Consider the following 15220-nt stretch of genomic DNA (forward strand, 5'->3'; position numbering starts at 1 on the left):
GCGTAATCTTCGTGGGTTTTTTTTCCTTCTTCTTCGCGGAGCGAAAATAAATATAGTCGGCGATCGGAGACAACTTCTTCTTTTTATTTTTCTTTTTTCTTTTTTTTTTTTGTTATTTTTATAGCGAGACAACTTCTTATATTTATTTCATCCGCAAAGTTAAACGTCGCAAAACAGGAATATTTTATGATAGATTCCTCGTAATGGTGCATACATGAGTATTTAAAAGATTTCACTTTTATCAGTTTTTCAGTGGAAAGGAATAACGATAATTCTGTCATTCGACAGGAAGCTTTACGACCTCCGCTTTGTATTCCGTCTCGTTATTCGCGACAGAATAATTCGCAGAGGCGAATAGATCGTAAAGATCCATTGCGTTTTCATCGCGTCGCGTTAAAGTGCTTCCTCTATGCTCGATCATTCATCTATATCTGGACTCGTCGTGTTTTTTTTTTCTTTTTTAATTCTTTTTATTCCGCCGTTTTTATCCGCAACGGAATAATCTAGCGCGAATGGGCCGCTGAGAATATCCAATGACCTTTCAATCGCGTTACACGAAAGTGACTTCTTATATTCCAGGATTATCGTTCGTTCTACCTCGCATTTGTTAGCCGCGGCGGAATAATTCGCGCGGGCGAATAGCCGGAAAGATCCCATGGCGCGATCCGATCGCGGCGTAAAAGTGGTTCACCTAGTTTTGAGGAACATTGTTCGAGCCCCCTGCGACACGGCCAGCCGCGTTGATTTCAGGAGGATAATTGAGTGAAAGAAGGAAGACGCGCAATTAAAGCGACCGCGGAGAGAGAACCGGGAGAAAACCGGATGCAACGCAACGTGAAGAAACGGAGTGAGACGGGGACAGTCCGGCGAGATGAACTCGGCACAGTGGTAAAGTTTACGACACTTCTGCATATACGTCGCAGGCAGAACGGAACTAATCACTGTTTGCGTTGGGAAAAAAAATTAGCAAATTGTTGCAAATTTATACGCATACAACGAAGATTTTATGTTAATACCTTCGGCTAGATGTTACGATGTAGTAAAAAGTTGAATTTCGTAACTGTACATTTTATTTTATTCCTTTTTATTTTCGTCCAGTAATAAATGCAAAACTTAGAAGAACGTAGATTTTCCATTCCCGTGGAAGATAGAAAGAATGAAAATTAAAAACGTTGAGTAAAAAGTTTTAAATTCCTCTTCTACATTTTTCTTTTTTTTTTTTTTAATCGCAATAAATATTTTACAATAAATTATTAATATTAAAAAGTCTGTTACTTAAATCAATGTATTTCAAAATGTTTTAATGCGATTCGTTAACTTCAACGAGATGAGAAAAAAGAATTTCGAGTACACAGAGTTGAAATAAAAATATGTTGGTAAAAAAAAATATTCACTAAGGAGCTGCTTTTAAATTATCCAGATAACTCGGCGATATTAAACCTGCGGTGGAAACTCGGGAGCGACGAACAGTAGTGATCGATCGCAGGCATCGATACGCTTTCTCAATGTACCACCTCCGGTCCCGATGCCGACGCGATGCGATGCTAAGCGATGCGCGCTAGGATCTAAAACACTTCGCCCGGTTTCTCCGGGGAGTTACGGCGGCCCGTTGCGAGCGATTTTCCTGTCACTTTCACTGAAAGGAGGAACGCGAGGAAGCCGCCGATGGTGGTAACGAAGTACCGTGGAGAACGACGACGCTCGGGCTTGAAAAACGACGGGAGAGATTGCGAATTTACGGTGGGACGCGATCGCGAGAGACGCGAGCAAGTTTCCCTTGACACGCGTGTTAACGAAAGCGCGAGAGGGTGAAAGGACGGCACGTCATCTTTCCTCGATGTGCGGCCGCGACACCGAAACGATAAGGCACTTAGCGAACAAACACCGAACGCGAATATTCACGACAAATCAATCGTTATAAAAATAACATACCAGCCACACATCACCGAAGAATGTCGCCGTGACTGTGTTCGTTCGCTGAGTGCATACATACTTGTGGAGGATAATAAAGATAAAAGAAAAAAGGAGAGGGAGGAAGAAAAAAAGAAAGAAAAACGTTTGCGAGGAAGAGAGAAGAGAGCTCGGTTAGCTCGCACGCTAATCTTTCGGACGCGTTAGAAAGCTGCCGCTTTCTTGAGAGACGGTAAACCGAGAGTTTGGGCAGAGATCAAGAAGCGCGCGTTGCGAGAGGAGAATTCGATTTCCCAATTATATTTTTCATAAGAAAACGTAACCGTTGTAATAAGTGTAGTAATAATGAGCGTGAAATTTTATTGTAAGTAATGGAATCAGCCTGTTTCTGAGATTAGGGGAAATGAGACAGCGACACCGTGAGAAAATTGAGAAGAGGAATCGAAAAAAGTTAGGCGTTAGCGACCAGTTCTCATCCCTTACGCTCGCATTTTCTTTCGCCTACCTCGAAGGAGCACAGGTTTTTCCCTTCCCGCACGAGAAGGGGGGCAAACCGCCCTTTCTATCTTCCCTCCCACGATTCATCTCAATTTTTCTTCGAGCTTTTTGTGTCCAATTTCACCTCGCCTCCCTGCCACGCCATATCCTTTTTCTTTTTCCCCGTCTATCCCTCTGCCATTCGCGGAGTAGACGAACTCGCTCTTCGTGTTTTACCCCCTCCTTCTCCTCCAACCTCCTCTGCCACCCTCATTCTTCTCTCCGCTCTCCCCTCTCGATTCCAACTACTCTCTGCTTCTCTTTCTTCCGTTCTTTTTTCGCCTTTCTCATCCATTTCACGACCATCGTTTCATCTCTCTCGTCGTCCTTCGCCCTCCTTTTTCTTGTCTCTCGGTCGTTTCATCGTTTCTTCCACGACCCTCCGCACCACCTCTTTCCATCCCTCTCCCAGGCCTTTTCCCTTTTTCGCCGCGCGGCGTTGGTTCCATTTACTCATTCCCTCTTCCCTCCACGCCTAAGACGCTATTTTCTCGCGGCCCCTTCGTTTCCACGGTTATACGCCACCCTTCGTTCTCTCTCCCGGTCTTCTTTCTCCTCAAACCCCTACGACAGGGAGAGGACAGCTTCCCCTTTTCTCTCGTTCTTTCCTATATCTCCTTCCCGCCTTTATCCCTCCGGCCGTCTCTTTTTCTTCTCCTCTGGCTTTTTCTATCCCCCTCCTACATCCATCTATCTATCTTTCCATTCCGTTCCCTCCACAACCACCGGCCCAGCTGCCTTTTTCCTCTCCTCCTTCTCCACCGCGCCTCGATCCGCCAGTTCTTTCTCCGCGCAGCGCCTTTTACGTTTTTCCAGCGTTATCGACGCGTCGCCTCCTCGCTTCTTCCCGGATTTTTCCCTTTCGCGGCCACCGTTCTCGAGACGGCGGAGCCAACCGGCTCTTTCTCCGGGAAAACGCAAGCGGAAACTACCGTTCCCCCTTTTCTCCATCGCCCCCCTTTTCTTCCCTCCGCCGTTTTCCCCATCTTGGCGCTATTTCGCGTTTCTAAACGGCGGGGGAAAGAGAGACTGGAATCTTCCGAAGAGACTTTTCTCCGTTGTCTTCTTTCGTCGTTTCGTTCTCTCTCTTTTTCCCCTCTCCCTCACCCTAGATTTCCATCCTGGCCACGCCGAGACGCCGATGATAAAGGGAACTAATAAAATCTGCATGACGACCAACGGATTTTGCATAAAGTACTGTATTCTCTCGCCCCGAAGTCCCTTGGACCTCGCTGTTATGATAACCCGGAATTTCTTCGCGATGTATAAATGTCAATTTGATCTGGCCGCGAGGGACAAGATACTGTTACCCGCGAGTACTTTCGTAGGATCATTTTCCGAGATGAACGTAAATAGAATCCGACTCGGACATTTTTATCTGAAAGATATTTCAGTAAAGATCTTTTTTTTTTTTTAAGAGAAGTTTATTGAAGTCTTAAAAGATTTTTTTTTTTTTTTCACGAAAAGTCTTGGAATTTTTTTGGATTTCTTTTTTTTTTTTTTCTTTTTTTAAGAAGAAGACTTATTTGAGATTACAGCGCTGCTTTCATTAACAGTCTTTTTACGAAACCTCGGGGGCGTAAAACGTGTCGTCGAAATTGACATTACGAAAAGAGGTATATACGGTCGCATATTTCTACCTACCCTCGTCGCGAATATTTCTTTTGAGCTTTTACGATTTCCTATTAAATGTTTCCATCTGAGAAAACAAAGTAAAATACCGCTTCTTCTTTTCAGGCATACGAGATCGAATGAGATCTCTCGTTACGTAAAAATGTTCTACTTTGCAAGTTAAATTACTTTACCGAACGCTACATCAAAATTTTCAATATACCAGTTAGAATTGTCAACAGTTTAATCATTAAAAAAAATTTCGTATTTGCACGTTTTATATTTTTATTTCCCTGCCATCTGTATTTTTTTTTTTTTTTTAATGCACAATTTTTGACGAATATTTTAAAAGTGGGAGCAGAAGAGAAATATTCAATTTATATTAAAAATTTATGTTTTCACGTTTAAACGCGATATAGGATAATGAAAATGATCGAAAACAAGCGCGATTGATCTATAGGCGAGTCTGGAAAATGTAAAAAGCACATGCTTTTCTCCCGTGAGCTTGATAAAAGGTTCAATCAATAAAAAGGTAGGTACGAATTTTTAAAGTTGCACGAGCGCAATTATTTTCAGGTATTCTGTTCCTGATCGATTTCTTTGCCTAGCACAAAAAAGAAAAAAAAAAAAAAGAAAACGAGAGACGCAAAGTCTACGACTGTCGGAGGAGAAAGAATGAATAGAAAGGGAGAGAAAGCTGAAAATAGAAAGGCAGACGCAGAAGAAGAATTGTATTAAATGAGTAAAGGAGAGAAAAACGCAACGAGTTCCAATTTACATTTGCAGCGTAAAATGAACTTGTTCTTTGAGATATTTCAATACTATTTCTTCCTTCGACTTCAATATTTCTCGCGATACAATATTCGAGTAAAATACATATACTAATGTCGCAAGACTTGAAAAAAAAAAGAAAGAAATAAAAAAAAAATATCTGCATTGCGGATCTTGGTAAAAGAAACTCAAACCGTACCTTTTCTTGAAGGGAGTTAAAATTTGGCACGAGATCGAAACTCATTCGAGTAAAATGCCTTCGCCAGCTGACTATCATCTAGGCTGAAGTATCATTGAAATCCGATTCGCTTTGGAAGAAGATGAAAACTGTTAGTAGGCCTATTTTCATTTCACGATCGTTAAAAGTAATATTTCAAGCTGATAATACGATTCAGTACACGATCTTGTCAGGCTACATACTTTATGAGATAATTATTTAAATAAAAACGGACTGTAGATATTAATTTAATTTTGTCCTTTTGCTAGCGCGTGTAAACGGAAGGAAACTTATTTAAGAGTGAAATTTCGCCACGTTAAAATCTGTAAGATTTTCCATAATAGCAAATGTATTCGAGTGCTTTCGTAAGAGGATGTTTTATTTAAAAAAATTCGAAGTATCTGATTTTACTTCTCGGCAATCACGTTTTCGTGGAAGACGCGCTTCTCTCTGAAACAAACTCTCGTCGAGGACAGGAATGGCAGGAATCGGCAGCGCGATATGTCTTTCGGTCGATGTAAAAACCGTTCCCATACACGTTGCCAGGTTTGCATCAATGATCTTCCCACGTTTCCCCGCCCGATTGCAATTGTATGCGACCGTTCCTTTTTCGCAAAACGACCGGCTCCGTTTTTCGGTTAACATTTCATCTCCCGAACGCCACTGAGTAGAAAACGTCGGTGGCAGGAACTTCGATAAAGAACGTAATCATCGACGATTTCGCGTAATTCGACATGCTTTTTACAAATATAAATTTTCGATTACTTTTTCTTTTTTTCTTTTTTTTTTTTTTCTTCCGTAACTCTGAATCAATTTCTTAAATCCGTACGCTCTCTCAAGTTTTTAGTCCAACTCTTCGCTCTACATTTTAAGTTCTCAGACGTCGAGTTTAACTCCTAATCCTTAGCTTTCGACTATCAAATCTCACGTCGCAGACTCCAATTTTAGCCGTTCGATTACTAATATTTAACGTACGCGGTTTGACTGTGGCTAAATTTTTTAATGACTTAAATCTACCTAAGTGGGTAAAGCGAGAAATACAGCATTGTATAAAAGCTGTGTAAAAAGAAAAAAAAAAGTTTCCTTTGCAAGGATTATAATAAACATGCTGGCCTGTGGAATTTTACGTCGTTTGGTCCTAATTTCCGTCCTGTCTGTATACCGTAAGGCATAACAGTACCGCATTCCGAATGCCCTTCGTTTCTTCGTTTCTCTCCGTTCACTTTTCCGAGAGCGTCTGTTTCTCGGCCGCTTTACCTGTTCCCCTTTGCCCTCATCGATTTTCGTTAAAAGGTACGGTTTCAGAAAACCGTACGCGATAGCGAGGCCTCTTTTTGTTACGCCCCGGGATACCTCTTTCTCCGCCAAAATCTAATCTCGACTGCGGCTGATACAAAAAAAATGATGGATCCTCTTTCGTCGAGTTGACATTAAGCCTGCTAAATAAGCGAGAGAACATCGTTCATCATTTTTTAAAATGAGATTTATTTTAATACCGCAACTTTTTACGCCCGCGCGATATAATGTCACCGGCCCGTTGACGATCCCGACGTTACAGATGTTTTTCAATCGTCAATTTTTGCAGCCTTTAAACTCGAGCTTCTTGTCGCGATGACTTGGACGAACGATGGGGAACGGAAGGAGGAATGGAAACTACTGTCTTGCGACTATTTCGTCGATTTCTTTTTTAATAATATCGCGAAGACGGCTCCCGTTTTGCTCCGGCCGTTCTCCGCGCCAGCCTGGTTTTCGAAGGGAAGGAAAGGAGAGGCGAAAGGTACGAAGCGATGGGGACGTTCCTCGCGAGATGGAGGGAATGGACGCACCCGGAACCGTCATTTCACCGGGCGAGGAGAACGGCGAGAGAGATCCGTGACACGTGGAGAGAACCAAGAAAGGCGAAAGGAAACTAGATATTTGTTCTATCCCGTGGATACTCCGTGCAATTAATCTCGGGAACTGATGCCGGGTAAGAAACTGTCCGACAGCTTTTTGATTATAATCAGAAGTAAGAGAAACATCAACGTTAAATGTAACAATATATTTTATGATTTTTCTTTCTTTCTTCTTTTTTTTTTTTTTTTTTTTTTTTTTGTTTAAGGGCGAAAGAAAACCGTAGGTGTATCACGAACGGATTTTTCTCGCAGCCAACAATCGTAAATTAAAATTGTAACTACTGTCGGCAGCGAGACCTCGTCTTGAATGTCGTCACTTACGAGTACAAACGCGGTCAATCAAAGAACAGACGTAATAAATAAACAGAAGAGAGAGAGAAAGAGAGAAAAAGAAAAAGACAGAGATCGAGAATAACTGGAGTTACACAGCGACTGATGCAGCGTGGAAAATATCGCATACATTCTCATTGATTATTTCACTTTTTCTTTTATCAATACGTTTTGTTGAGAATTAAATTATCAACGATAAAATCAATTTATTCACTAATTCAACTCTTTTCGCTGCTGTAGAAATGTATGTACAAATGTAAAATAAAAGGAGAAAAAAAAAAAAAAAATGGAAAAGCGTGTCACTACTTTACAAATCCGTACTCGTCTTTTATACGACATCTGTGTCATTTATATGGATTCATTATATTAACTTGCCGCTTGACAAATCTCGATAATGCGCGACCTTCATTTTCTCGTGTTCGTCGTCAAGTTCCAAGCTCTTTTCGTTCGGTCGGCAGAGCGGGATAAACGAGGACCATGGAAACCACCCCGAGCACCACGTGATCACGAGCGGGGGGGGATTGCGACCCTTCGAAACGCGGAGGGTGAACGCGGGTCTCGCTCAAGGTCGCACGTGGACCGCTGCGAGCGGTATCACGTCTCGATTCCGGCGAGCTAAAACATTTCTCTTTTTTTTTTCCTTTTTTCTTTTTCTTGTTTTCTCCCTCGCCCGTCGAACTAAGCGCGGAAGCTGCGATCCCGCGCGAGAAAGAATTCTCCAAGTCCCTTCCCCGAGCCGTTCTATTTCTCTCCTCGCGTTTCTCGCTTTTTTTTTTTTTTTTCCCTCGATGCGCCCGCAATTTACGTCGTTGAACGTTCTCATCGCGCTCTCCACTCGCTCGGAGAAATCGAATGCGTTATATCGCCTCTAGGAATTGCCAGTGCTTCTTTGTAACTCCCCTCCGCAAGGAAGAAGAAATGGAAATGGCACTTCTTGAGTACGGAGAAAGGAGCAGCGAGATGACGACGGCGATGACGGCCACGTCGGCGGGCAGTTCCCGAAGTAGGCGCTCGGAGCGAATGAAACAAAGAAGGAGGCCCGAAGAAAAGGTGGAGAGAAAAGGGTAGCGAACGGGGGATAGCGGAGAGAAGAGTCAGCTCCTTTGTGCGAGCAGCGCTCGAACGGGAAGGAGCAAAGGGGATGAAAGCGGTCGAAAAAGAACCAGGGGAGACAGATGGCCCTTCCAGACAATGAGAAACTTCGGGGATAAGGGCAGTGCAATGAGCGAGAATGCGAGGGGAGAGAATGGAAGAAAACAGCGTCCGAGAGAGGATGAGAGAGCGAGAGAGAGAGCCGAAGGAAAGATACGAGCTGCTTTTTCAAGGAAGGGACGTGGAGGATGTAATAAACGATGGTGAAAGACAGAGAAAGGGAGAAAAAGACAAAAAAAGAGAAAGAAAGAGAGAGCTAACGGAGATAAAGAGCAGAGCTGCTATCACGGGGAAGAGAAGAGGATGGAAAACGGGTGACTCAGGCAGAGAGTGGACCGCGCGGGGCAATTTCTGGGGGCGATTAACGACGAGCCAACTGAAAGAGGACACACGCGCATTTTTCTCCGTGTTGAACGGCACGTTTCGTACGTGTAACATACTTAACCCTGACATTACCGAGAGAGAATTTTCTATCGCGGGAGCAGGTTTATATTTAGTATATAAAATAAACAGCGCCGCTGCAATTTCTAAACTCACGAAACTCCGTTGCAACGACTTGTTAGGGTAACGAAACGCGCGTGTCAATTAGACAAATGCGAGAAAAGGAATCCGCGAGACTCGCCTCTCGAGGCAACGAGTGGAAAAAAATTGATTTAATGTACTTCCTACAAGTCGGATAAGTGGCCGATTTTTTTACCTTTTCCGACGATATATGCTAAGTCTTAAAAGCGATCAATGCGAAGGCGGCGAGTGTTGCGATCGTGCACTTCATTGAGTACTCCACCCCGTTCCTCTCTCTTTTATCCAACGGCTGTAGTTTTATTAACGTATCGCTAAAGAAGAATGAACGCGCGTAGCTCCGAGAGTGTGACATTTACGTCGTAATCTTAAGAATAGCACGCGAGGCGCGATGCATGGTTCGTTACTCGATGGAAAACCAGCCGTGGGCTAAAGTTAAATATTTCGCATCGATTAAATTACCCCGGCATTTTATGATTCGCTAATTAACAATAATCGTTCTCCTTTCGCGCGAACGCGCGGCCGCTCTTGTCCCGCGAATAAAAATAACGTCGCGTAGGTAATAATTGTATATTAAAGAACAAAATTAATTGAATGCCAAGTAAAAATAGAATTAATCGTCGAGCTGCAAGTGAGTATACTTCTTTTTGTGCGTTTAAAAAAAAAGAAAAAAAAACTCGGTAATGTTCCGATATGAAATCATTAATTACATACGATGTATCCTTGTCTGTGGATTCGCGATCTGCATAAACGCGAACGGTGAATCGCGTCAAAAACAAAAGTTTTAGAAATCCGCTACTGAATATTTAGCGCGTTAATTAAGGATTAATTAATCAAACGTCGATGCCTTTCAGTTAGCTTTACACGACGAGAAGAAATCGTTTCGAGATAATTTAACGCGCAATAGCTTACACCGACTACATCTAGCATCCTTGGCAATTATATGTACGAGACACGTCGATCGGCACCGCTCCTTTTTACGCAGCGACGTAGGAAACTCCTTTCTCCTTTTACCGGGGATAATACTTCACGACGCCCTGCGTCCCGTTTCTTCTTTTCGATCGCGCGCGAAGGATGTACGACGAAATTGCACCAACGCTAATCGTGTCTATTAATTAATTTGACCCTTCGAGAATCAGGCGCGACATAGCCGAGAATAATTTAAATCAACAAACGTAAGAAAATTATGCAAGATTCGTAACATTGTATACATTCGAACTATTACAGGGAGCTCCGTTCAGTTTTTTTTCTTTTTCTTTTGTCATTCAAACGTATTGCTGGTGAAAAAAAAAAAAAAGTTTCAAAAATAATACCTTAATTGATCCAAGAGAGCTTTTTACCTAAGCGAGTTGAGGACAGAATGGAGAAATCGATGTTGTAGCCTTTTCTCCTTTCCTTGTTCCCTCATACTCCCTCTCTCTCTCTTTCTCTCTCTCTTTTTTCATGTTACCTATATCTCCTACAAGCCATTTGTCGTCCTCTTTGAAGAAGAAACAGGATGCGCGAAACGTTGAAGGAATGAGAAGGAGACGTGAATGTGAAAGACAGGAGGGTGGCTGGTGAGCGAAAGAGCGAGGGATGACTGCTATATAGCCGGGTCGAAGAGAAAGCTGAGGAGGGCGAAGGTGAGAGGGCGAGATACGTCGGCGTAGGCGAAGGTGGAGCGGTTCGGTGATGTCGGGAGGAGGAAAAGGGACGGAGAAAATACTTGGGAGGGAAGGTAAAAGGAGGAAGAGCAAGAAGAGGCGGCGGGTGAAGGCAGATCGAAGCGCAGCAAGGGAAGAAAGGAGAGAAGGTTAGGGTGGCTAGCCGGGATGGTATCGGGGGAAGTCAGAGGGTGAAGAGACAAAGCAGAAGAGAGGGCGAGGGAGGGTTGGGTGGCAGAAGAAACAGTACACGAGCGCAGAGCGAAGAAAGAGAAGCATTTCGTGCCCTTCTCCCTCCCGTACTTCTCTCCTTCTGGCATGGCTCTTTTTGTGCTTCCCTCTTTCGCTCGTCCGAGATATACCGGGTGGAAGAGATGAGGAGGAGAAGAGAGGAGTGAGAAAAAAAAAGAGAGAGAAAGAGAGAGAGAGAAAAGGAGAAAAGATTCTCCTTCGTTCTTCTGGATGAGTCAGGCGCAGGTCAGGCGAAGGGGGAAGGACGAACAGGAAGCCGGGTAGAGTAAAGGCAGCGGGAGAAAGAGAAAAGAGAGATAGAGAGAGAGAAGAAGAGAGGGTGAGAAGCGGAGGAAGAGAGAGCGTGCGAAAAAGAGAGAGGCCACGACGACGACTTAGCTGGGAGAGAACACGAAGATCCGAAACGGGGACAAAGAGAAAATGACAAAGGCGAGAGGGGCGGCCGATTCGATTGGAAAGGCAGGCGGAGGGGCCTCTTTCCTTTTACCAGCGTTTTCTCCGTATTACGTTCCATACTTTCCGTTGTTCCTGCGTGCGCGCGCGTCCGACTAACACGTGTCCGCGTCTATATACGCGATCAAATACACGTATACCCGGCGTTCTCTTTTCTTTCCGACGTCCCCCTCGTCTCCGTCGACCTCCTGTCCTATCCTCCTCCTTCACCCTCCATACCGTTCTCCTTCTGCCTCTCCTCATCGTTTCGCGCTACCTTCGTCCTCTTCGTCGCTATTGTACGTGCGTATATACGCGGGGCGCACGTGTGTGTACGTGCGCCTTGTCTCAATCGTCGTACCGCGGAGGTTTCATGTCGCGCGGCTCTGCACTCCCGCGGCGAGAGGGCGGCTTTGTACGTGGGTGAACGGGAAAATGTCTTTTGAAACCTTTCTAGGTCGCTCTCGATCGCCCCACTGTCAGTCATACACACGCGAGATCCAGCTCTCGAGAAAACGCTTGGCCGCCGCGCACATCGTCCGCTCGACGTCGGCGTCACCTTAAGTTTTGCTCCGTAAAACGCGCGTTACTTTGATAAGCGATATCGAAATGCTAGACCATCTCCGATTCAATTGGGCGCGCACGAATGACCGTGTGACAGCCGCATTTAAATTCGATAGCTACGAAACTACGCAGATCCTCAAGCTCCGAAGGCCAAGAAGAACGAAAGGAGGATAACAGCGAAGGATGACACCGTGACAAAAAAAAAAAGAAAGAAAGAAAGAATGAGGAAGAGACGAAAAGAGTAGAGAACACTAAATTCATTTCACGAGGCTCGTATTCGTTACGCGGTTTTACGATTATTAAAAAAAAAAAAAAAAAAACAAATGTAATGATTGAACGTTAGGAAAGCTTAGCCTTCTGGCGAAATCTGTTAATTAAATAATTTCTTACAAAAAAACTCCTACGTTTATACTTCGGGTCAAGGTTCGAACGGACGGACCGGAAAGACCGTTCGCTTCTCCCTCGCCGAACGGAAAATCTTTCCTGTTATTTCGCGAGAGGGGGAGAGATCCTTGCGTTGCGTAGCGAAATCAAGCATCGTCCTGTAATACGCCTACTCGTTGCCATCGCGACATTTCACAAACGAAGTTACGAACGAGCGTGGCTATTGAGACAGCGCGCGGCGAGACTCGTTCTCGCTTTTGCAATTTGTAAATCTCGTCAAGCGCGCGCGCGAGCGCGAGGAATTACGGTACCGCGATCCTCGCGTTCCCTCTCTTTTTTTCGCCGATTCGCATCTGGTCGTCCTCCGGAACTCGATCCTTGAATCGCGTCGGGTGGGAAAAAAAAAAAAAGAAAGAAAGAAAGAAAGAAAAAAAAAAGAGGCAGGAAGAGAGAAGGAGGCGATCGATGGAAGAGAAGAGACGTATGCGGTGAGACGGTGGAGGAGAAAGGCGGAGGGATAGAAAAAAGGGAAAGACGAGGGGGGGGGAGGAGAGAGGCCGAAGCTAGAATATGCGCAAGATGGATAGACGAAGAGAGGAAGAGAGAAAAGGTGTTGTTCCATCGAGCGCGAGGCGCGAGGCAAGGCTGAGAGAAGGAACAGTAAAATTGTGGAGAATGTGCACGCGCCATCATCAGGGTGGCCTAGATTCAGCCAAGACCTGCTTTCTAGGCAGCATTTCTCTTTATCATCAGACGACGCGCGAGCGCGATGTATAGGCAGACCGTTGCGCGCGGAGAAAATCTTTCGCGGGATGCACCGACCGCTTCATCGCGGGACGAAAGATCGTAACGTTAAACTTTTCGGTCCTTGATCGGCCTGGCTACGAATTCGTTCACGTTAGCGTTCTCGTAATACGTGGAATATCATGTCGTGGAGGATTAAAGAGAGAAAGAGATAGAGAGAGAAGAGGGAGAGAAAGAAAAACGTTCCTCATTCGACGACTCGCGTCTCTCATTAGCAATTATATAGTGGTACTCTCTCAATCACGTTTTTACGAAAGCCCCGCGATACGTTTACCGCTCTAAAACAAGTTGAAACTGGTAATTCGTTAATTACGAGACGATCGTTTAATAATCTTCAGCATGAATCTCGTTAAGCGCAAAAGTATTATGTAGCGTTGGACGTGTTAATTTTCCAACTAGCTGGTGCCTGTTCTAAAGACGACGGCGGATTGAAGTCATAGGCGTGGAAGAATGTTAAAAGGGAGAACAGTCGCGAATTTCAACGAGCTAAGTACCTGTTTTAAGCTGTCGCTGAGCTCTCCCGACGAATTTATTAACGTATTCCCCGGGGGAGAAGGGAGATAGAAGGGCGCGCGTGTTGATGCAATTACAAAACTTGGCCGATCGGTCACTATCAATCATCGGCGATTTTCTCCTATTTGACGGTCATTTAATTACCAAGATAAACCCGTTTACTGCACGCGCCCGCGTACACGATGAAACGAGAGGCTGCGAAGCCTTTCGTCGGCCGTGTCACGCACGGCGATCGACACGCGATGCAACTTACGGCGCCGCGATTGTTGACAGGAAAATACAATCGTTCGACCACTGGCACACTAACGATATAAGCAAGAAATGTGGTAACAAATCCTGGGAATCTGCGAGAATAAAGTCTATTACCCCTTTCGTTCCTGAATATTTTTCCCTCCCAGAATCAAAGACAAGACAGAGATCAGCTGTTTCAAAGATGTTGCATTAAAAATTTTTTAACGTAAAAAAAAAAAAAATTCTTAAGTGTGATATATGTATATTATTTGAGACGAAAAGATTGATTTTTAATAACGACCAAACGATGTTCTCGTCACCTCCGATGTCTCCACTATCAAGATCGGTCTTTTACATTAACAGAAACAAAGAGATTCTATCCAATTATCATATTTAATGCAGTCGACGTCGAGAATAGCGGGCCGCGAGCTTCTATCAATTAATTTTAATTCATTATAAATTATATTGTTTTAATTAAAGTCACGTCATATAGATTTCGTATTACGTAAAAGGGAGAAGTACCTGCGCAACGTCTAGACCGGGCATAATTAAATTAAATTAAATTAAAACAACGACGACTATCGTACCACATCACTTCGCTTCGTTGTCAAAGGGAAAAATCACACGGCACGACGATCGCTGCCCGTTACCCGTCGTTGTTTTATTAAATCATTTTATCTACGCGAACGTGTACGAATGCGCGGAATAATATTACATGTTTCCGCAATGAGGAAATCTTTTGGGGTAAGCTTCCGGGATTTTCGGGGCGCAGTTTTCTGCAGATTCATATCGGGAGGAGACGTCTTCGACGCGGCCGCGGCTCTCGCGTCTGAATGCACCCCGCGCGTTCGTAATCGCTGATTATTGGCCGGTGCATCGCGCACGTGACCCACCGTAACGGGTGACACGGCCGTTTCATGCGGCCGAAAACCGCGTGGTCGTGGAGACGCGTGCGCTGACTTGAAGAGAAATCCGGCCCAACGATTGATTTTTACAAATTTATTCAAATTGACTTTAACAACCGTTTAATTAATTTCGTATCTCTCTCATTTTTTAAAGCCGAGGAGAAAAACAAAGGTAAATCGAACGAAAACCGCGGTCCTAAAATCAGAAGCGTCGCGTTATCCGCTTTCGGTATTTTTACGCGTCCTAGCAAAGACTTGTGGTTTCGTTACTTCTAACGTGCTTCTCATCAGATCCTAACGACTTGTCACGAGTCGGCCGTGTCGCACACGTCCAGTCGTATTACGCGTCGTGATTCGCAATCAAATCGGTGCACGGCCTCGGCCACGATCGCGAAAGAAAAGCGAGAAAAATCGTTGCCTCTCGCTGTGCCGCTTCGGCTATTGTTTCGAACGCGATTTAATTCGCTTGTCGCGCGGTTGTAAAATATACAATTTCTATCTCGGAAAGCACGTTTCGTCATCGTTGACTTTCGAATCAGTCGCGTT

At 44.4% G+C, this 15220-nt stretch overlaps 2 protein-coding genes across 2 annotated transcripts in view; one reads left to right on the top strand and one right to left on the bottom strand.

The window, feature by feature from the left end:
- LOC139105141 (pipsqueak) overlaps positions 1 to 15220 on the bottom strand; it is a 48088-nt gene that overhangs the window by 32149 nt on the left and 719 nt on the right. The gene's annotated exons all lie outside the window — the stretch shown is intronic.
- On the top strand, positions 12687 to 15190 carry LOC139108171 (uncharacterized). Its single transcript, XM_070666267.1, is given in 2 exon segments — positions 12687 to 12777; positions 12861 to 15190. Coding segments are annotated over 2 exon segments (324 nt in total). The 3' UTR covers positions 13094 to 15190.

This window comes from Cardiocondyla obscurior, linkage group LG01, assembly GCF_019399895.1.
Source record: "Cardiocondyla obscurior isolate alpha-2009 linkage group LG01, Cobs3.1, whole genome shotgun sequence".
Taxonomy (NCBI): Eukaryota; Metazoa; Arthropoda; class Insecta; order Hymenoptera; family Formicidae; genus Cardiocondyla; species Cardiocondyla obscurior.